At 40.2% G+C, this 22,226-nt stretch overlaps 1 protein-coding gene across 4 annotated transcripts in view; it reads left to right on the forward strand.

Annotated features, from left to right (window-relative positions):
- CARMIL1 (capping protein regulator and myosin 1 linker 1) overlaps positions 1-22,226 on the forward strand; it is a 203,408-nt gene that overhangs the window by 66,305 nt on the left and 114,877 nt on the right. For all 4 annotated transcript variants that reach the window (XM_067290920.1, XM_067290921.1, XM_067290918.1 and 1 more), the window contains exon 3: positions 19,799-19,849. In XM_067290920.1, coding sequence (XP_067147021.1) covers positions 19,799-19,849 — 51 coding nt within the window. The remainder of the gene's footprint in view (positions 1-19,798; positions 19,850-22,226) is intronic.

Below are 22,226 nucleotides of genomic sequence, written 5' to 3' on the forward strand. Positions count from 1 at the left end.
GGGCACATGACTAAGTTCCCTCGTCTCGCCTTCCTCGAAAACAGGAATTTGGTATTGTGAAGGGTGTGGGCTGCAGCTGACTTCCCTGGTGACTCTGCTTGTTTGCTGATAACATTGTAGATGAAAGATAAATTGCTCATCATTGCAGTCTGACAGCTGCCTAGAGAGCAGCATGGGATTAATGCCTGAAGTTCTTCCTTAACTGTTTTGTGTACCTGTGTGCTGTTCACTACTGAGTTCCCAACTGCAGTGATGAAAAGTAATATAATGGTGTATCTTGTTAATTTGGTGTACAGTTGGCATTTTAGATAATATGCATAGCGTATTCTGTTATTCGTATCTGTTAGGAAAAAGCTGGATTGTTAAAATGAGCTTGTAATGTGGTCTCATTGTATTTGGTAAAGGGTGTTGCCTTGGGGTATGGTTTCTCTCATTAACTTGACCCCTAGTGTTGAAAACCTTGCAGTTTTCCCTCTTCCCTCTTCATCAAGTGTATGACCATCATTATTATGGGTCTGTACAGGTTGTTCGGGGGAGTAGTGGATATAGGGTATTTGTATATTTCTGCTTTATTTATGCAAGGCTGTTTCTGATGCCTGCAAACTGGAGCTTTTTTTTTTTTTCCATGCACATGTTGATGTACAGCTGCTCTGTAATAAAGAAAGAAAATTCCTTACCCATTCGCTAATGAGATTTGTTTACCTTGCATTGCAGTATGCAGTTAACTATTCAGGTGTTACTGTGTTAACGTGTTGCAATAACAAGAGGCTGTTGGAAAAGCAGGTAGCAAAACAATCTCTTGAAATAAGATACTTCCTGGAAAAGTCTCCAGGGTGGTTAATAGACAATTCCTGAGCTGTGAAGAGCTACCCTGAGCTGTGGCCAGGTTACAAAACATGTTTTGTCTGGTAGTGGTAAGGATCAGTGAGCCAAAGGATCACTGAGTTAAAAAGATCCTTTCTGGCAGAGTTCAGGCAGTTGTTGCCAGAAAGAGTGTGTGAAGAAGGGAGACTTTTCCCCGGGTTATCAACACCAGGTTTTGCTAGCCGCTTAGGTAAGCTGCAGCATGTATATGCTGTCTCAAAGCCTCGCTTCTCTCATTCTTGCTTTCTGCCGATAAAATCCCACTTTGAGAAGGCTGTTGAGCTGTTGGGTTTAAGGCTGCTGGCGGCCTTGGCAGAGGGAGCAGCAGTGGGCAGCCCGGGCAGTCCCCACGCTCCCCCCGAGCAGGCCAGGGACTCAGCGGGGCCCATGAGCGGGACCCGTGGACGTGTAGGGGGCTCCTGACGGCGACGGCCTTCTCTGTTACAACTCTAAATGGTGCTTTATGGACGTACTAAAATGAGCCCCTGGAGAGAGCTGCATATTAAAATGTCTAATTTCAGGTTGCCATTTATTTTTTTTTTTTCAGAACAGTCGATTGTTGTTTTGGGCTTTTGTTTTTTGGGGGCTTTGGAAGAGAAAATGCTTTTATAAAATAAAACCTTATTACTGCATACAGTTCCTGGGGGAAATGCTATAAGTTGTCATATCATTTTCACGGGAAAACAAATACAGTGTAGCTACAGCAGTGTTAAATGCAGCGATTAACTCAAGATACGCAGTCAGGTGTGCTCTATTCTACTGAAAGAATGTTTGCTACAATTTTATTTTAGTAATCTGTGAGGGGTTGCTAGGTATACATGGCAAACAGAATACTGGCTGCTTTATTGTGAGCGTATGGTAAAAAAGCTTTGATAATGTTTTATGCTCATTTAGTACAAAAGAAGTCCTGCAGAAAAATGTTGGTGTCCCCCCTTTTTGTGTATTCCTCCCCTCCACTGTATTTCTTTATGCATGTATCTCTCTGGAAAAAAAAAATTGAAAAATATTTTGATTTTGTTTTCCTCCATTTATTACTTGATTACTTACTTCTGTAAGAGGACTATGAGGTCTTACATTTACATGTTTTCCCTTTCGGTTTCACCAGCTGAATTACTAATCCATACTTCTCTTTTTATTGGGTAAAAGTATTTTCTTCTTTTAGTAGGCACAATGTCTTCTTGCATGAATTTGTGGAGGTTACAGTATAGGTGACCTCTGCTTTTTAATGTGCAAGCAAAACAAACTTTGTGGGAGCATAGTCAAGCATAATCTTTTCTGGTTATATGTGTTTGAACAAAAAACATTGTCAGATTAAATTGCCCAAAGTAGAAACTGCTTTTACAGTCAACTTACTTCTTTGCTTCATTTTAGTCTTTCTGAGTTTGCTTTTTAATTCTGTAAATTTCCATCAGTATCCACTCTGTATCTCTAGTAATCATGTTGTTTTTTCCCTTAGGTTTAGAAGTTGTACATTTAGTAAAATGAGATGTTAGTAGCAAAGTGGGAAAGGTTTCTTTGGATCCTGCACTAAATTATTCTGAGCAATACAGAAGCCCTGACACTTAAAGGAGTTGAATGTCTCCTTGTCTATCCTGTTAATAGGCTTTTCACTGTATATTTTTGCATCCTTTTTGATAGAATGATGTTAGTCTTTAAATTACTGTTTAAGCTCTTTGGTTAAACTGGGGTTATACTAATGAGCAGTGAACATGTCCTGAGTTGCTTCCTTTTTCTGAAGAATTGGCAAGGACTGACAGGACAGGTATTAATTTCCACATTCAAGTTCAATCTTGAATTGAAATTCAGAGTTTAACTTATGGGTACTATGAGCAGGTACCTGGTAAATCAAGATAAGAGGCCACTGTCTATTAAAGAATGAATGCTGTCTGGTAGTACAATGTCAGGAGAGCTAGATTTCAGTCTGGTACTACTGAAATGTTAAATACAAACTCATATGCATTTTCTCCTGTTGTAGGAAAAAATGGCTTAATTTTTTTTTTTTTTGGTTAGTCAGCTCAAATGGAACTGGTTGTTCTAGAGCAGTGGTTAAACAAACAAACGAACCCTCCTGTGTGGGCTCGTTGCTGTGCTGCTCACTGCCCCAGTGGTCTGTCATACCAGCTTCCAGTGTCTGTTTGTCCTTCAAGGACCTCCACGGTTCCTGTGCTGCTGCCCTTTGAACATGGAATAACATGTTATATTCCATGTTATATACATGTTATTGCATGTAACATGTAACATCAAGAGAGTGGGTTCAGAGGATTAAAACATGTTCCACCATTAAAGTGATCTGGAAAGAAACTTTCTCACCGCGTTTTATGTTGTCACTGTTTGTCGTTTGTTCTTTTGTTTTTTCCGCAGAGCTGTTCTTTTGTCTTGTTTGCTGCTTTCAGGAGCTTCCTGGCGTTTCTGTAAGAATTCTGTTGTGTCCTAGATATGCCAGTTAGGCACTTCACAAGCTACGGGCACAAGAACAGAGGGGCGAAGCTCCAGGCGTAAACCTGGTGTAAATAGCACCGAAGCAGCTGCAGACTAAAGGGCAGGCTGTGCATCTGATAAGATAAGAATTGAGTGCACTGGGATTGAAATGCAGGCATATGAAAGGTGACAAATTTAACCCACAGTAAACTTGCCTTTGGAATAGGGCTCAGTACCTAGTAAGTGTGGTGTTCACAGCTTTTAAATCAGAACAACTTGAGCTGGCACAGATTAACCCTTTGTGAACCCCTTTTCTCAGTCTCTGGAGCCATGTACCTTTGGGTTTACCTGGATATGTCATTTATTTCCATTTGGAAAAAAATTTTGAGGATTTGGGGCATTTCTCCTGGATTTCCAGGTCTGTGGTGGTCCAGATGAAACCATGACTCTGAACAGGATGCTGGGCATCTGGTAATCACGGTCATATCTACTCTAGGTGTAGATCAACTCTATTGCTGGAGTCAAATGCTTCTGGTTAGAGTACAGCCTATCAAACATGGCCCGTATGAGTTGTCAATTTGCAGTCAGGAAGCCTAATGGGTCCCAATCATATTGGCTTACCGAGCATAAATAGAGTAACTGCCCCCATGGCAGGCGGTATAGCAGCCAGGCTTTCCAGAAGCATTGGCCCTGCTAGGTAAGTGCAGTCCTTCCAGTCCTACACAGAACTAACCTCCCAGAGCCTAGACTGAAGGGGTTAGTCACGCTTAGTCTAATTTTTCTTCTTCTAAGTTCTTTTCCAGTATCTGAATGCTGCCAATAAGTAACAACTTCAGACAGTATGAATAAAAATCACTGTCCTTACTAGTGAGGGTTTGTGTGGGGTTTCATAGTTTTTGGACTAGTCATGCAGCCTTCCAAAAGCAAAAAAAAACAAACCAAAACAAAAAAACAGGTAGTAAAGATTGGAAATCTAATGCAGAAAAAATTTCATGTGTTACCCTTTGAAATTAGATTATCTTGCCAGTTGTCACTTCTGTGGCATTTTTGCTTTGCGTTAAAACGTCTTTGCAGTTAGATTGCAAGGAAGTATCCATTTCACATTCCACTCACCAGGAATGATACCCAGAACATTAGAATTGAGTCTTGGCCTTGTATGATTGGTCTGCATTACATTGCATTTCCATTTGATGACCTTGCTTTGTTGCATTCAAGGTTGCTAAGCCTGTTCATTTGTTACAGCTCTGTCGGACTATCACAGCACTAGTCCTTTGCAGGGCTCCTGGAAGCCTGTGGTCTATAGGCTTTGACTCCTTTGAAAGGGATATTATGATTACCAGCGTTTCTGTACAGCTTTAATTCTTAAGTTGTGAACCTTGAGGAGAAGGGTGTGTTTTCCTAGCTGATTCAGAGACTTTGAATTCATGCATTTGCGCCACCAGTGGGTCTATGACGTACTTTGAAGCTCTTACAGGTTTTCATGCAGCTCCAGGAGAAGTGAAACCCATCACTTGCATATTTTAAAGCAAGGTTCTTCACACTTCTTACTTCCTTAGTGACAGCAACAAATGCTCAGCTTCTGAAACTGCTCTGATTGAGGGGCCTGACTAAGGAGTTGAAGTTACAGGTCCAGGACTGATACATGATGAAGTGCTAGGGTCTTTGTTACACAAAGATGGATGTCAGGATGGCATATGAATTTTAAATCCGGGTGTCAGGCATCTTTTCTTGGAAACGTTATACCCACTTGCTTGTGTCATCTGCATTTTTAAATTTGAGGCTGTGTAGGCTAATAGATATCCTAGGATGGGAGTGGCCTCATTACAAATGTACTTTATGGTGGTCGTGTAAATTAAGTTTGACGTGAAAAGACAGTTTTTATTTTTTCTTTTAAATGCATAGGGTAATACACTTGATATTCTGGCTTTAGCAAAGTAATGTCGCCTGCAGCTTCCTTAATCATTCTGAAGTAGATGTAAAAATAACTTCCTATTGTTTCAGTATCTCTTGACCACTACTTTAAAAGGAATCTATAGCTGAAGGACTGGAGAAGATCTCTTAATTTCTTGTCTGATGTATGGCCGGGGGGAAATTGTGGTCCTTTTAAAATTAATGGGAGCTCTGCAATGTAATTGACTTTAAAAAGTCAAGATTTTACCACAGGCACTTTGATGGCGATACTTTGTTCTCCTTGACCCCATTTCTTGTTGCTTTCGCTGTGTGAGAAATGCTAGGATTTAAGAAGAGAAGAGAGAAGATGTCTGTATCCAGTCTGTGCAAGAAAACAAAAAATGGTACTTTAGAAGAACTGAGTGATCACAGGACCCTGATATATGAGAAATGGAAGGTAGAATAAGGCAGTGAGGTTTTTATTTAAGTGTTGTAATTGAGGTAGAAGGTTTTGGTTTTTGATGGCTGTGCTTTATGGCCATCATTAATGGCTCATCTGAATTATGAAGTTAACAGTCCAATGATGTGAGTGGTTGTGGGTGGGTTAGAGTTCAGATCTTCAGTGTATCTATTGTTCTGCTTGGTATAATCTTCTGCAAGCCTGTTTCTTTTCAAGACTGTGGATCATTCGTTTATCATGTGTTCAAAAGCTTATTTGTGTAATTGAAAGACTTTTTACAATGATGTTTTTTAAATTCTGTTTTTATTTTCACAAAATTGCTGTATTGATACAAGTATGAAAGCTCAAGAAAAATAAAATACGATATGTTTAGAATTCAAGCAGTGAAAGATCTTGAGAGATAATAAATGAGATGGTCTGAAAAGTCATGACTTGCATGTATTCATCAGCATTTTAGACAGCTCAGATAAACGGTTCTCTCCTTTCTGGGTTGAGTAAGAACACTGGCAGTATTGACCAAATCCAGGTGAGTTTATTTGTTAAATAATTGATGCATTATGCATAACCCTGGCAACAGTTAATCAGTATTACTGTGGACATAATTAGGCTAAGGATAACAGTTACATTAGAAGCAAATTTAGCTAAACTGGTGTATGTATATAATTACCACACTTCTCAAACTGGCATGAACTTAGCTTGCCCTTTAGGCCTTCCTCTTACAAACTAAACTAAGATTATGTTTAAGTCAAACTAAATCTTTGCTTGTGAGATCTTGCAGTACCTAAACTAAGTATTCAAATCCCACATGAAATTAAACTGTGCAGAGGAAAGGCAACAGTAGCAACTCAGTGGAGCCCAAACTGAATGCTGAGTGTTTGTAGTAGTTTTTTGAAGGGAGGCACTTCAACATCATTGTGAAATATTTTTACCAACGTTTGGTTTTGGTTTTGTGGTAAAGTAAGATGATCTGACCCCATTCACCCGCATTAAAAATCAAAGATACCACAACTTAAAAAAGGAAATAACAGCAGTACTTATTTGAGATGGTTCAAGATGATTCTAGTATGATTTTGTCTCATCTACGTTGGTCTTGAAGACATGATGGTAATCTGTTGGCATTAAAACTGTGTTTAAGGCTCTTTCTGTAGTGGGCTGATGCCTTTTAGGATTTTGGTTTTTTGAAATACTGTCTCAGGTAGTCCCTGTCTTGAGAACAAAGTAAGGCATAAATTGTGTGTATGAATGTCGTGTATCATAGGATGAGGTAAGACATTGAAAAGATAAAATGTGAAAAAATTTGTCTACAATATGTATTGAATTTTGTCTGAACGCTTTCCAGCTTTGTTAAAAGCAGTACATCTCCAGTGGTGGGAGAAGACAGTGTTTTTAGCCATGCTGTTGAATAGGCAGAGATAACAGGCCTAAGGATGCTGTGCTGCAAAGCACCCCTGGCTTCCTAACACTTTGTCTGTATTGGTTCTCTCCATTTTGATCACTAGTGGAGCTGTGTTGTTAGCAAGAGCATGGTACTAGGGCAAACAAGCCTAGAAAGGGCATGCTATGAACTGTATCCATGCTGCAGTCAGGATACTGTTGCGACTTGCGTTGACTTATTCACGCAAGCTTTCCATTTCCTAATTCATTTCTCAAAAAGCAGAATAAGCTCAAGTAGGACAGAACTCTGCCTAGCCTGCCAGACCTGCCCACGGACAGGAGAGGGTTTAGGTAGTTAGCCCATCTAGAGCACCATGGCCTCTACTGCTGTTAGTAGCTGGCTGTATTACTATTGAGCTGACTAGAGTTTGTTGTGGTCACATATTTGCCTGGAGAAGAGGCCTGTCTTTGGTGCCTGTCCTGTCCTGTGGCTCTTGGTCAGTCCTAGATCAGTCTTGGGCTAGGGGGGCAGTCGGGCTCACCCCAGCTGCACTGCAGTGACCACAGTGCAAACCCTGCTGCAGAGCTGCTGAGCCTGGCCAGTGCTCGTCTCTGCTTTTTACTTGTGAGAGTTGCTCATGAGCCTGCAGCCTGCAAAGAGTAAGTTGCTTTATGTTCAGTATTTGGCAGCTGGTACCTCTGATGGGAAAAACAATAGGGATCCGCAAATTGAAAAGCTTGTAAATTGTGATTCTAGATAAAATGATAAAGCCCAGCAGGATCTTGTTAGATTTATGCTTTTGCAACTTATACTGACAAGCTGCATCAGTGGTCTTACTAGTTCAAGTTAACAGTAGTGAAGTCACCTTTTAAAATTAATACCTCTGTTGTTTGGGACTCTTCTGCTGCAGTTTTGAAATGAACATTGATTAAGAAGCATCAAGCATGCTGCTCAGTGCTGAGAAAACTTGGATTCACACACAAAGTTGCTCTGAGAAACAGGTTGCCAAGGGCTTAGACTTTTGCATCAGAATCTTGAAGGTTTTGTTGGAAGCAGCCTGAATTTCTTTTTTTTTCTTTCCTTTTTTTTTCTTTCCTTTTTTTTCTTTCCTTTTTTTTCTTTCCTTTTTTTTTTCCCCTCCCTTTTCTCAAAGGCAAAGGTAGTTTACAAAATGCTGGAGTCTTCCACATAGCTAGCAGAGATGACTATTTTCTGAGTATTGGGTAACAAATATAATTGTTATGCTTTACTTCTAAAGTTGAAGAGCAGAATTCTTTGTTCCTTTTGTACTCAATGGATTGTAATTTTTGTTTCTGCCTTTTTTTTTTTGAAAGTTTAATCTCCATTTGGCTGTTGGGAATTGATGTTTTTCTCAGATAAATAGGAATAATATGTTATTACATGCATTTTATCAGGTTAATATCTAGTATAAGAAGCTGTATGAGTAAAACAGGTAACATTAGTGTGATGCACTTAAATAAGAATCCTCACAAAACCAAAAAGTATTAAAATAGCTCTTACTTTGAACATGAGTATATTCATTTTTAACAATGAACAACATTAAATAATTGTCATCAAATAACTTTTTAAAATAAATACGTATAATAATAAACCTGTAACTACAGTTACTTAGCTGTTTCTCCCCAATTCATGCAGCCTATACTTTTCAGGCAGACAAGGTAGTGTAGGTATTGGGAGTGGGTTAAAACTGCAAATATTTTTTGCAGAACGTTGGAGGCAAAATTGCTCTTCTGGAATGTGGCAATTCCTGAATTTCCACCTATGCAGGAGACAGATGCAGTCATCTGTGTCACTGCCTCAATCTGTGAAACTGGCCGAGCCTCCAAGTTTCCTGCTTAAAGATTTTTCTCACAGAGGAGAAACAGGTAAAGGGAGCAAGAACTGGGATTTATCTGCTTGGTGCAGAATTTCTTAAAGAAGAAATTAATCTAGCCAATCTGCACTGGTATGACAAGGTTGGCCCTACACGGGGGAGTAGGGCTGTTGTTCACACCTCGTTGTTATGACTGCTGTGTTTGACAGCAAAGCTTTTGTGTGTTTTCTGTAGGAAGTGTTAGCTACTCATCAGCTAAGCTGTTGCATGGGTGGTCAACATTGGTTAAGCCAACAGAGGAAGCCTCAGCCATCTTCAGTTCACAGTCCTTAGACTATAAAGTTCAAGAGCTATGGGAAAGGAATATCATGAGGTCGAGGCAATGGGCAGGAAAAAGGAGGTCCCTTCCAGTTCTGAAATCCTATGGAGGGAGAGGGAGTAGTTTGTTCTCTTCTTCCCATTTCTGGAAAGCATTAAGTGTTTGAGCTCTAAAAAAAAAAAATCCCTTTTGCAGAGGAGAAATGTGACACTCTAGGAATAAAATAGCTGAAAAAAACAGATTTTCTCATAAAACGTAAAACAGTTTTACAAAAAATCCATGCTTTGGGGGTGGGAGTATTGTGGTGGCTTCTTAAAAGATTGTAAATGACCAGATGGCTGGTTCAGGGGAGGAATGGTGGTTAGTGCTAGAAAGGCTGATGGACGAAAGAGATCAAAATAAAAAGGATGAAGATTTGAAAGGGAAGGAGGCCAGCATACCCCAAGTGACTAAGGGTGGAGTGGCTGTCGCAGTCATGTTGATTCCATGTACTTTGTATTTTACATAACATAGAGATGGAAAAATGTTCTGCAGAGGAGCACAAGCAGGATTGAGGGAGGTGAGAGTAGGCCTTAGAGTGCAGCTAGGTTGCTGAAGTAATGTAGAGGTGCAGATTTTGAGGAAATAGTCCCACGTGCGAATCTCCCATCTTAGGCCATAAGATGGTCCCAACTGTCTGATGATGAATATGTCTCTGTGCAACCATATGATGATTATGTCCCTGGGTAAGCTGGATCATGTGGTGGCTTAGGCCTGGGGAGGAGCAAAGCATGTCATCTAGCAAGATGTGTCCCTGGCTGTAGCATGGTGTCATTCCCTGAGTCCAAGATCCCATGTGCCTTGTGCAGCTGGTTTGAATTTTGACTGGAAAGGATGGATGTAGTCCCACAGTCATTTAAACTGATGTAGATTGGGACTGTTCAGCCATATCCTTGGCTTCTCGGTCTTGCTCCTAACTTTGTGTCAGTGCTGGTACAGTTCTGGCCCTGTGGGGATCTGACTGAGGGAGCTGAGTTAGTGAACAACAAAACCCACCAAAAGAAAAACATTAATTTTTAGTCAGATCAACTCTTTGAACTGGTTCACTGCCTGGTCACAGGACTGCTAGCAGAAGGGTAGTGATGTGTAAGTGCATAGGTGAGAGTGAGGAAGGCAGGAACATGGTGGTCTTGATTTACGCAGTTAAAGCTGCAGTGGAAGCATACATTGAAAGAGACCAGTGGAAAAAGAGTCTTAAAAGGGAGAGGAAGAACAGTCGGAGCACAGTCTCATTGAGTGCTTCTAATTTAGAGAGGCTGGGAAGGGTCACTCCTGTTGCACCCCATAGGGTACGCATAAGGGTGAAGGCTGCCCACGTGTTGAAAGGAATTCCCTCCTAGTGGGGAAGAAGGTTTTTGTCTTGCGCCGGTAACACTGGTTACTTTGGGACAGCTGCCTTGGCTTGGGCATTTTCATAACTCTCCACCCATTGGTTTGTTTTTTGCATTTCAATTTGCCTATGCCATGGAGGAAAAAAAAAAAAAGTTTAATTCTGCAGGATTATTAAACTGACATCTTTCACTGACCCTTAACTCTGGATACTATCCAAGGTTAAGATTATTGAGTATGTGGTTTATAGCAGTGGGTATTGAGTAAAATTGTTATGCCTTGTTTATTTGCTTTGTTTTTGGAAAATGGGAAACGTAGTTTACAGTCTGAACAGAAGAACATAGTTTACAGTCTGAATTAGATTTTAAATCAAGTGGAGCTAAGTGAATTGCTACTAATTGAATCTTCATGTCATTGTTGGTAACTAACAGAAAGTACAAATGGTTGTAAAGAGTGGGTTCTTTTTAAATAAAATATTTGCATTATGGATCAAACTGCATTTCTCATGTCACTGAAGCTTTTGTTTTGTTCTCTGGTCTTTAAAATTTCACATCACAGTTGCATGTGGCATACTTACGAAGGCAACCCTGTCACCAAGTAATGCTGTTTGCAAAGTATTTAATCTGGCATTTATAAAATGATGAAATTAAAGAAGAATAAAAGTAGTGCAGTAGCAAAGTCTATTTCCAGCTGCCCCTGCATAGAGGGAGCGTCGCAGGCAGCACACCAAACTGCTTCCAGTCTCATCTGCTGGCCATAAACCCAGAAGGAGGCTCAGTGTAGGAAGGAGGAAGGTGTGCATGTGTTTCCGTGTTGTTCAGTCCCTTATGTCTTCAGAGACTTAAACCAAAAGCAGGTACTCAAAAGTGCACAAGAAAACTTACTCTTAACACCAGGAACAGATAGTGTTAGGGTTTTTCTAAAGAGAGATTTATGATGAAAAGTAGTATGAGAGCATAAAAAATTGTTACGCAAAATGTGCTGGAGTCGAGGGTCTTCTGAATTAAGAGTCAACTGAATGTTTTCAGTCTATTAGTTAACTGAATGTTGGGGGCTTGAATGTCATGAAAGACTGATACATTGGAAGTTCATTCTGGTATAGTGCCTTGCATTTCTGAATCGGGGCAGTGTTACAAAAGGCAAGAGTCTGCATAAAGTCTATGTATGGAGGAGAGAGGAAGTGAAAGGATTCCAAAATAAGGAAGTATTAGCACTGATATGCTAGTGAGCTACCTCTATGGGATGGGAATATGGAGAAGGAAAACTCCCTCTATTATTATATGCCTCACTGAGGCATATAATAAGTTACAAAGTAATGTATACAGTAGAGTCTGATCCCCTCCTGCTGCCAGCTCTGGTTAGCCCAGACTGGATCCAACAGCAGTGTTGAGAAGACTGGTGTCAGTGAAATGCCGTTCCTCTCCATTTTCTCTTTTTGTGACTCAGAGCAGGCTTAAACAACATGGTAGTTAGGTCTTCTGGTATTCAGAGCTCTACAGCAGTAGTTTCTCCTTTGTGGGAATTGTGCAGTGGTGACAGGAATGGCAAGGAAGTTTGCAGTCTCAGAGGGGTGGCCTAGTCTTAAGCACTCGGTGTTGGACATCTCTCTCAATGTCATAAAAATCAGTTTCATGACCACTGGTTTTAAGAGCAGGGGAGCTCTGCATGCATACTCAGTAGATGGCTGCCCTTGCATAAGCAGTTCTGAAGTGAGTGAAAGCGGTAAGATAAGATACAAAAATCTTGAGTGCAAGTTAAGTCCCTGAATCAAGGGAGCCCTAGTTTGCCCTGCTAGCAAGCACACTATTAGCTACTTCAAAGAGGCACACAGGCGGTCATTTGCGAGACTCATGGTTCCCGTTGCTGCCAGTCACGGTGTCTGGCCAAAGCTGAAGCCCCTGACTCTTTATCCTCCAAATTCTCATCCTTATAGGAGTAGTTAGGTCATCCACACATCGCAGACAAGGCTGTAGCAAGTGTATATATTTATTTGTGCTCCAGATGTTAAAGGAGCACAATTTAACTGGTGTGGCCTTTGCAAACAGTTCTCAGGACTAGGGCACTGTCTAAAGGAAATAGTAGTAGTTATTGTAGCTGTTCTAGGTGTAACAAACAACTTCTTTGAGAAAAGGAGTTTTTGTTTTAATTGGCTGATAAATCTCCAAACTGCACTGTTCCCTCTCTTACTTGTTCAGGATCTGGAGCCCTTTACTCTGCCTTCTCTTTTGGGCTTTGCCAATTGTTCATTTTGCCTTTTTGTTTTAGGCAAATCTCTTGGCATATCAATGCCTTATTTTTTGTCAATTTTAAAAGGAGGATACTTCTTAACTATCTTTCAGGGAGGATTTGTTCATTGTGGCCTCTGAGGTATCAGAGGATGTCTCCAAAAGCTAAGTAAGCATTTCTGTTAAAAGGATCTTCTATAACTTGACTGAAAGGTAAATTTGAAAGAGCCTTTTAAAGAAACAATAGAGAAAAGTATGTGGGTCATCTTTTAAACTGTGCCTGAATGTGCTGCTCTTTGGGCCAATTCAACAATATCCTGCACGGAATATATATGTGGGTACGCATATGTGAGAACTCAGGCTTATGAAGCACTCCACTGTGCCATCTCGTGGTGGTCCCTGTCTTGTCCAGTAAATTAATTTGAAATGTGCTTCTCTTCTCTTGACTTGAAACACAGCAGGTTTATTATCGTCAGTTCTGACCCAACCTCACTTTTCTATAAAAACCCATTTCCGCTAAAAGCTCTTTGCCATACCATTATTTGTTTCCATCCAGAAAATATGGACAGAAGGAAATTGATGGGCCATAACAGGCAGTGGATCAGATTTGAGTTTTTAATGCAATACTACTGTAATAAAGATCAGTGAAAATTTGTGCTCTGTACAGAGTGCCTGTAGCAGAGCAGAGGGGATGGCAGGTTCTCTGTCTGCAGCTCCTGAGAGGGGCCCCTTGTCAAGGATGTTGTATTATGCTTTGGGAAAGATCTTGGGGTATTTTTTAAAAGTGACAGACAGGAAGAGGAGAGTGATGAGAAAAGAAAATGCAGGCAGGAGTTTCCTGTAAAAAGGAAGAGGATCTAGTCTTGGTCAGTAAAACATTTCTTGCACCAAGTGTAGTGGGCAGAGTGTAACTGCACTTCTGCAATCCCTCGTGCGGACACATAAAGCCACTGTTTGCACTGTGGAGCTTGCCCCCATCTTGGGCAGCAGCAAATTGTACTGATGCAATTAGCAGCTTTCCTTATTGTTGAGGGTCTGCTCCGGGAAGTTTTGTGTATGTGTTTGACTAGCCCCACAGACACTGACAATTTAGGCAGGTCTGTAAATATGTGCAACTTGGCTCAGTTCAGCTGAGGAAGGGAGAAATTCAAATACTTGCAGTGTGTGAATGCTAAGAAGTAAAAGGACGTCATCCATTCTCAAAGGATCTTCCCAAGCTGGGGAAGACTGCTTTAGTGCTGGTGGATAAATAAATAGGGGTTTGGAACAAGAGTGAATCGAGTTTGTCACTGGTTTTACCAGTGATGACACTTTAAAAGTAGCCAAGACCATGCGATCAGAGTCACGTTCAACCCTGGACAACTTGGAGCAATGTAGGTGCAGTCACAGGTGCTGAGAGCCCTCAAATCAGGGCTGAACCAAGCTGTTTTGCTCATATCAATGCTCTACAGAGAAACCCATGGTATTGCCAAATGATACTGTTTCAGCAGTAGGGTATACGCTCTTGCTGTGCCTCAGCTAATTAACCTCCACAAAGACCTCCAGGATATCAGCAAACCTCTCTGCGTAGAAAGCCTCTGTGCTTTTAACACAGACTGCCTCACTTGAAACTAAGCCTAATACCCCTAACACACCACTGAGAAGTGCCTTTTATCTAATCGAACTCCGGCCACTTCAGGATGGAGACATTTGCAAAATCAGCCATGCAGCACAGGAAATGAACAGTCAATCCTATAGGGACTGAAAGAGCCTGCATGGTCTAACATGTATTGATTCGTCCATATTTTAACAAAACAAAAACTACTAGTATTGCTGCTTTACCTCACAAGTATCTGCACTACATTATTATGTATACATTAGTTGTTGAACCAGTAGTAGTAATGAAAAGCTTATGAGAGAAATCATAGAGCAACCAGTAAGCATGGAACTTAAAAAAAAAAAAGATAATAAATTAGATGGGATAGCTAAGGTGTTTATAAAGAAAAGGGACTGACTTCTGGACTACAAGAAATTTTAGAAATGTTGGATATCCAAATAAGAAAACCTGTCACAAACGCTTCTTCCCTCAAGCAAATTATAATGGAAGGAGCCAAAGCAGTTTGAGGTTGACAAAATGGCAAATGTTGGGGGAGAAAAACTAATGTTGAAAGGAAGGGATCAAGGAGTATATTTTAAGATGTGAAACTGCTATATTTGATTTTAAAAGTACTCAATTTTCTTTAGATTTCAGTGGCAATGAGTTTTCAGTGAGAGGAAGAAGACTTGGCTAATCCATAACTGTATTCATATTTCAGCACAGGGACGATTCAGAATGTGTCCTTGTGAATGGAGTGAACATCCCGTAACTTCCCCATTCCTGGGAAGTGTTGGCGTTGCTTCATTTTGTTTTGTTTCATTACAGAGCTGTGTACAGTCGCTGTGTTTTACAGAACTCTTTGGTCCTAGGCTTTTTAAAAACGGTAGTGAGTTGTAAAAGAATTGTTTAATTTGCTTGTGAATTTGAAACCACTTTCAATGTAGATTAGGTGATGTGGCCTCTTTGGCAAAATCAGTAATTAGAATAGAACTGTGTTGCTCTAATGATCTTTCCAAGACTGACTGAGAGATGCTTGTGCTGCATTAACTCGGTGGAGTCCTGTTAACGAAGCTCAGAGTGCCAAAATGGGTAGTAAGACTAGAACTTGACAATAAATCACAAAATGCATCTGTATATTTATGTTTTGTTGATATACTTGCTGTGAATCTGTGTTTGAATGAATCTTATTTACTGAAGCAAATTATTTATTCTGGTAAATGGAAGATGACTTTGTAGGCCATCACTCTTGGCAGAAATAACTTGCAGGGTATGTTTTTGATGAATGTTTCCAAATTAATTTTCAAATTTTAACTTGTCTCATTTACATTGTGGGTACTTTAAGAAGAGTTATGGAATTTAAGATGATGAAAACATTAAGAAATCATTAACTTTGTATGTGGGTAGGAGTCATTTAACATTCAGACGATAATCCTATTTTGTGCAGAAGCAGCCAGGTTATGTACACTGTATAATGTTTGTCTGGGTACGTCTACTTCCTTTACTCTCTATCACTTCAGGCACTTACAAACCTTCTGGCTTGCAAATGTGTGTAAAAGTGTGAATCCCGTCCTCAGTCTCCTTACTCTGTACATGCTTATCTTTTGATGTGATATTTTTATTTTATTAATGATTGAATACCTCTGGTGGGATCTCGACTTGCTGAGCTGAACACGTGAATATTTTCTTATCTGAAGATAATGTAGGTTATATACTTGCCCGACTAACATTTTGAGTACATTCTGAGTGAGGGGTTGTTGTGTTCAGAGCTGTCACTGGACAGGAGTCTGTTCCTCTGAATTACTGGTTTTTGAAGTGACTTTGACCAAGACACTTTTTTGTCCTGTACTTCAGGTTCCTCAAGTGCAAAACAGGTATAATGGTGGCAGAATCTCCTGTGTAAAATGCTTGAGAACTGCTGGGGGGAACTAGTGGTTACTTTTTGCTTTTTATTTTCTTTATATAAAGAAATTAAAAACTCCAGGAAATCTAGAATCTAGCTCTTCATAAAATCTTGCACTGTTGGATACTTTTGAAGGTCCTAGACAGTTGTGCAATTAGGCACATACTCATTATTCACATTATAGGAATGCACAGAGACCTGGAACTTCCTTCCCAAAAATAACTCAGTACTTAAAAGCGGACTTGAACTGTGAGAGTGAAAACGTCTCTGGTCCTTCTGTGCATTTGGTCCCAGCATCCTATTGTGCTGGGGTGGCGTATATGTGTGTGTATGATACGTTGTTTTAAGTAGCCTACAACTTATGTTCTGTTGCGCTCGCAAGTAATACCAACTGTGCAGAACCCTATTCCCGGAGAAATGGGTGAGCCGGTATCTGAATGCTGTCCTTGTTTATGTATGCGCTGCAGCCTTATCGAGGCGAAGGGCACTGAAAACTGTTAATGATTCTCAGCTTACCAAACAAGCCTCCAGTCACTTTGGGGAAGAGGCTACTGTGTTGCTAAACATGAACAAAAATGTTAACCCTAACGTGCAGATGTCACACAAAATTTTGAAAGGATTAAAAAAGATAAGAAAGCAGTAAACTAAAGCTAATACTGTCAAAGGTCAGGATACATATTCATGGTTTTTAGCAGTTAAAATTGTGATAAATGCTAGCCCTGTTCTTGGTCAATTCTGCCACTGTCAAGAGAAGATCTTGCCTCACTGTTGTCAAGATGGAAGGTTCACTGTGGAGTAACAGTTGACCTTGTCTTCAATTAACTTTACATAAAAGTCACACTCTTCTTTGTCTGTGACAGTCTCGATGGTGAAAACTGTAGAAATCTAAATTTTATTGGGTTAGAGAACTCAGGCTTTTTTGTACAATTTTATCGCTCAAGAATCATTTCTCTGCTGTATGCACAGGGGATATCATCTTGCAGTTGTTCTCTCCTGTGTATGTAAATGTGTCTTATGAAGGTAAATAGGTACTTAATCTGTGTTGGTTTTAGCAAGACATCACTTTGGGAGCCTTGGTGCATCTAACACATGGTGATGCAGTGACCCGTGCTCTACTGGAACATCCTTTTCTAACATAGTTGTGTTACAGCCTTCTAGTTACATGGGTTGTATTTACCTTTGTTATTAAGACTGCTCCAGTATATTGTAATCATATTAAAGAGACCCTGTCATATGCTCGTGAGATAGCTTGAATCCATACATGCAAACACATATTTTATAGCAGGCTCGTGGCATGATTTTGCTGTAACCAGCTGTCCCACTGCTGTGGCAAATACAAGAGCACTGATCTCTCTGATGTTGTAGGCTGGCATGTAGAAGGTAAATATGGAAAGCCCCTCTTAAAAGCTGCCCTGTCTCACTCTTTCTCATTTCTGCCTCTGACTTGAGGTGATCAGAAGTAGATCAAGAGAAGCTGTTGGAGCAGAAGCTGCTCTAACCACTGTTGTTCATGAGGCACCCTACTAGCTGAGCTGTGGCAGGGAACATGCCTGATCTTCTCCCCCCTCTTCCTAGTCCTGTAGCCACTCAAGCCACAACTTGTTTGTGAGTGTGATGATGGATAAGAAGAGCGCCGTTCTTTGCAGTGCAAGAATTGATAGTGAAGCTTTTTTGGTAAGCAGCAGAATCTAATGTAGGGGTGTGACTGCGGGTTTAAACCTTCCCAAAGACTCCTGGGAGTGTTGTGTGCAAATATTCTGAGCAGGAGCCTTGAAGAAGAAAAATGAATGGGTGGCAAGAATCAAGATTATATTACTTTGAGTAAATAGCTACTGTCAGATTAAGGAATATGTTTTTGTTCAGTGGCAAAAAGTCTTGTGTTGACCCTGCTCCTTTTGTGTCAGATTTTGGAAGGTACTTATGACACCTGCAGCTCGAGAGTGAGCAAGGGAGGGTTTTTCTCTCTCCAGAAGTGAGCTGAAGGGTATGAGGCAGCTCTGTCCGATAGCCTGGGCTGCTTCCCTGCTGCAACAGCACTGTTGCAGGCAGCACAATGGACATTTAGGTGACAGCTGAGCGTTTCTTACAAGAGGTGATGATTACTGCTCCTGAACAGTCCGCCTCTAAATCCATGATAACCAGAGCACTAAGTCTCTGTTCTCATCAGTGCTGCGGTGTGCAGCCTACTAATACCAAACATAAGTAGATAGCAGTATTCTCTTTCTCAGGGTTGAGCTGGATGTTGTTCCTTGCTGTAAAAAGGGAGTACTGTGTCCTAAATTGAAAAGCCTCAGGAACTGGCGTGAATGATGCAAAGCATCCCGGCTCCTTGCCTCCTCTTCCTCTACTCTCCTTGCTCAAGCTCACCAGGTTTCTCTCCCTCTTTGCCTTTCACATGACCATCATTTCCCCTTGCCTGCTGCCCAGACCCTGCCATGCTGCTGTGCAGGCAGGAATGCTGAAAGCAGCAGGAAACTTCATCTGCTGCCATTTGCTGGCAACATTTCCTGCTATGCTAGAGGTATTGAGGTGCAGAAGTTTAAATCCAAGCTTCATGCTCCAAAGTTTGGCACTGTTAGGGACTGGATACGGAGTTCCTTTCCCAGGCTGGTTCTCCTGCTCTGTGTGGAATATGCTTTGCATTAACCTACTTATGTGAAGATAAATATGCATCTAACAGAACAGGATTTAGGAGGTCCCAGTTCTGTGAGAAGCTCTGCACCTGCTGGGGGGTCCAGCTGTTTGATTTAGGTTGGTTTCAGTTTTTTGTCTGCAAAAAACGTGGCCAACATATTAACTAATTCTGTGCACAGGTAAAGCAGAAGCAATACTGTTGTTTTGCGAAGTGATTCATTGCTTTTTGCAAAGCTTAAGAGCTGTGAGTGGGACAAGCTACTGGAAATTGAAATTACTTTTATACATCGTTGTATTTTGATTGGCAATAACTTCTAAAATATTTTGGTTTCATCGTGTTTTCTCCCCAGAGGCACTGTTCTCACTAAATCTAACCATGTTTTTTCCATTGTCCCTGCCAGAGAAGAAATTGTCCTATTCATGCCAATGAGAAATCTTTGCATTGTTACTCTAGAAATGCGCTGAGTGTATCCAAAAAGGAATGTTTGTTCATAGTCTCTTATGTTACTAATAATATCATGTTTACCTTGCATATTTTTGTTCCATTATAGTATATACTGTGTTCCTGATTGGACTTTTTATCCTTGCTTCTTTTTTAAATGTCACTAAGAATGCTATTAGATTCTCATGAGAGACTGTTTAAGTAAATATCTTCCAGTTAGATGACATTACAAATACTACACTAGCCAGTTTACAGATCATCACGTTACAGCAGTCTATTCACTCTGCTCTACTGGATCAATGTTGCTTTCTTCAGTGTACATGGGAAGAGTCCAACTGACAGCAAAGGGAATTGACTCTACCCTTCCTAGAGGCTCTTTCCCTCTGGTTTTAGGATGCAGCAGAGTCTTAGGGTTTTTCCTTGAGAGGAATCTTGAATAATATACCTGATACACAAAATATTTCTTACCAGTTATGCTCTTTTTTTTTAACAGGTATTGGCATCATGTCGGGCATTTCTTCTAACATCTCGGATTCCCACCAAGGTAAAGCTGCTGTGTTTTTAGAACTATTCTGTATTTTAGATATAAATGTCAGTTGCACAAACTTTGCATTATTTTGGCTATGCCTGTGCATCTGTTTAAAAGAAAAAATTAAGGAATGGTATGGTGCATGGTGTTGAGTTTGTTAGAACGGTGTTTGCATTGATGTCTGTCCTAAAAGGATTTGTCCACTTAGATAAACCATTCCAGAAGAATCTTAACTTATGGAAATGCAGCTGGGTGAAGATTTACCTTGTAAAGGCCAACTTGAAGAACTGCTATATGAGCCTGATGACCTTGGTAGTGGGACAGTTTGTGCACAAACAAACAGATGACATTACCCTCTTGTAGTGTCTAGTTTCAAATAGGAATATATCTGATCTGGAGACAGAAATTGAGTTTTACTGTATTCCACTGTTTTTTGCCATTTTCTGTGGAGATTGCAGTTCATTGTGAAAAGCATCTTGCCAACATGCCTTACCAATGCCGATGAATTATTTCTTCTATTCCTGGGACAATTTGTAATGATTGTTGTAGCAGAGAAAGAGAATTCCTGTGTAAACAAAAATGCCTGACTGAGAAGATGATGTCTTGTCCAGCTTGGAGTCAGTGAATGTGCACTTGGCACTTGTCCATGTTCTATTTTGTTGTATTTCTTTTTTATATGTGTGCGTGTGTGTGTGTGTGTGTGTGTGTACATATATAGGGAGTGTATATATGCTTCACAGAAAAATAAGATCAATAAATGGAAAGATTGATGCAAGGTTTTCAGTTCTGGATGCTAGTAAATGTGACCAGCCCTCACCTGTAATTTGAAGGTTCTGACTGGTGGGCAGGGTAACTTTGGTTTGAATTTCTTTTGAAACTTATTACCCTCAGCTGGTCACCCAGTCCCTGCTGCCCTGATGGCTTAGCTGCTTGTCTGTTGGCTCTTGGATCAGTGCAGTTTAAAGCCTGTTTTAAGACAGTTTGGTGACTGGTTACATGAAAACATAGAGCTAGCTGACGAACAGCTCGGACATTCGTGCAGTGAGGGTATGATGGGTGGGCGTTGATGGTGATCTTATTAGACAACCAATAGCAAAGCTATTGTAATTCATCAGAAAGCTCTTGGAGACAAGGACTCGCTGTTACTAAGGAATAACTGTAATTCTAGTTTAAAATTGCTGTCACTTCTACAAAACTTATTTTATTAAATGTATTTACTTAGTTGGGGAACTTGTTTGTATTTTCTTTGTAATCTGGAATGTGTGCTGTACTAACAAAGCTGTGACTTTAGTGGTCACTGAAATACAGGAAAGGTAATCAGAAGAAAGTCCTTCTGCACATGATTTATTTCAAAATTAAACTTTGTGTATCTGAGCAATTGTTAGGAAGGTTAAAAATGCCTTTCTTTTGTAGCAGAAGGATTAATGAAACTTGCTGATTTTTCTAAAGCCTGTCATATTTTCCAAAGCTGCCCAGAAGCTTTCTGATCCTGAGAATGTCAATTTAACTAGCATGCAGTAACTTCTAGGGAGACTGCTGAAAATAGCTTCTTTAAGCTTCAGGGAACTCTCACAAAATCCCATATGCCCAGAGATCACCAGTTTTGAATGACTGTTACTGCTACATCTGATTCACCTTTCCTTGAACAGTGCTGCTGAGATGTGCCTAGTAAACAAGGATGAAAGTTAAATGGGATGAAAGTGGATTAAGTATAACATCCACTTACATGATTTCCTTAGAGCAAGGGTCTTACAAACTATGGCCACCTCTTAACTTTACAATGAGGCTCAATCAGTTCATTTCCACTAAACACTAGATGTGTTTTACACCTTCACAAAGACTGTACAGTACTTAAAACTTACTAATTCTTTCTGCTGTCTATATAAAACTTAGTTACAACATCAGTAAATGCTGAATATGACATCAACCCCCAGAAAAGTGTATAATGTATTTGTGGGAATGTAATTCGGGTCTGTAAACCCACTTCTAGTGCCAGCTTTTAGTACATTTTAATTGACTGAAAAAAAAAGAAAACTGTGAAATTAGCTGGCTGCTAACTACAGGTTTCCTAAATGAATGACACTTACAGCCTCTTAAAAGGATTTTTTTTTTAAATATAGTTTTAGGTAATAAACAAGACTACGTGTTTTAAAACCCTGTAAAGAAATTATTTCACAGTTTCAGAAGAGGATGTGTTCTGTATTTTTACTACACAATGATTGTGAATCTATTTTGAAAGTGGAAGAATGAACTGAAACTTAATTATAGACATGGTGCCACATTTCATGACATGTGAATTCTAGTCAAGAGGATTTTTGCAGGATGAATTCTTGAGTCTGGTTCTGGTAAACTGGTAAACTATGGTAAACTTTTCTCAGGAGTAGAAAAGTAC

Source organism: Apteryx mantelli, chromosome 2, assembly GCF_036417845.1.
Source record: "Apteryx mantelli isolate bAptMan1 chromosome 2, bAptMan1.hap1, whole genome shotgun sequence".
NCBI classification, from domain to species: domain Eukaryota; kingdom Metazoa; phylum Chordata; class Aves; order Apterygiformes; family Apterygidae; genus Apteryx; species Apteryx mantelli.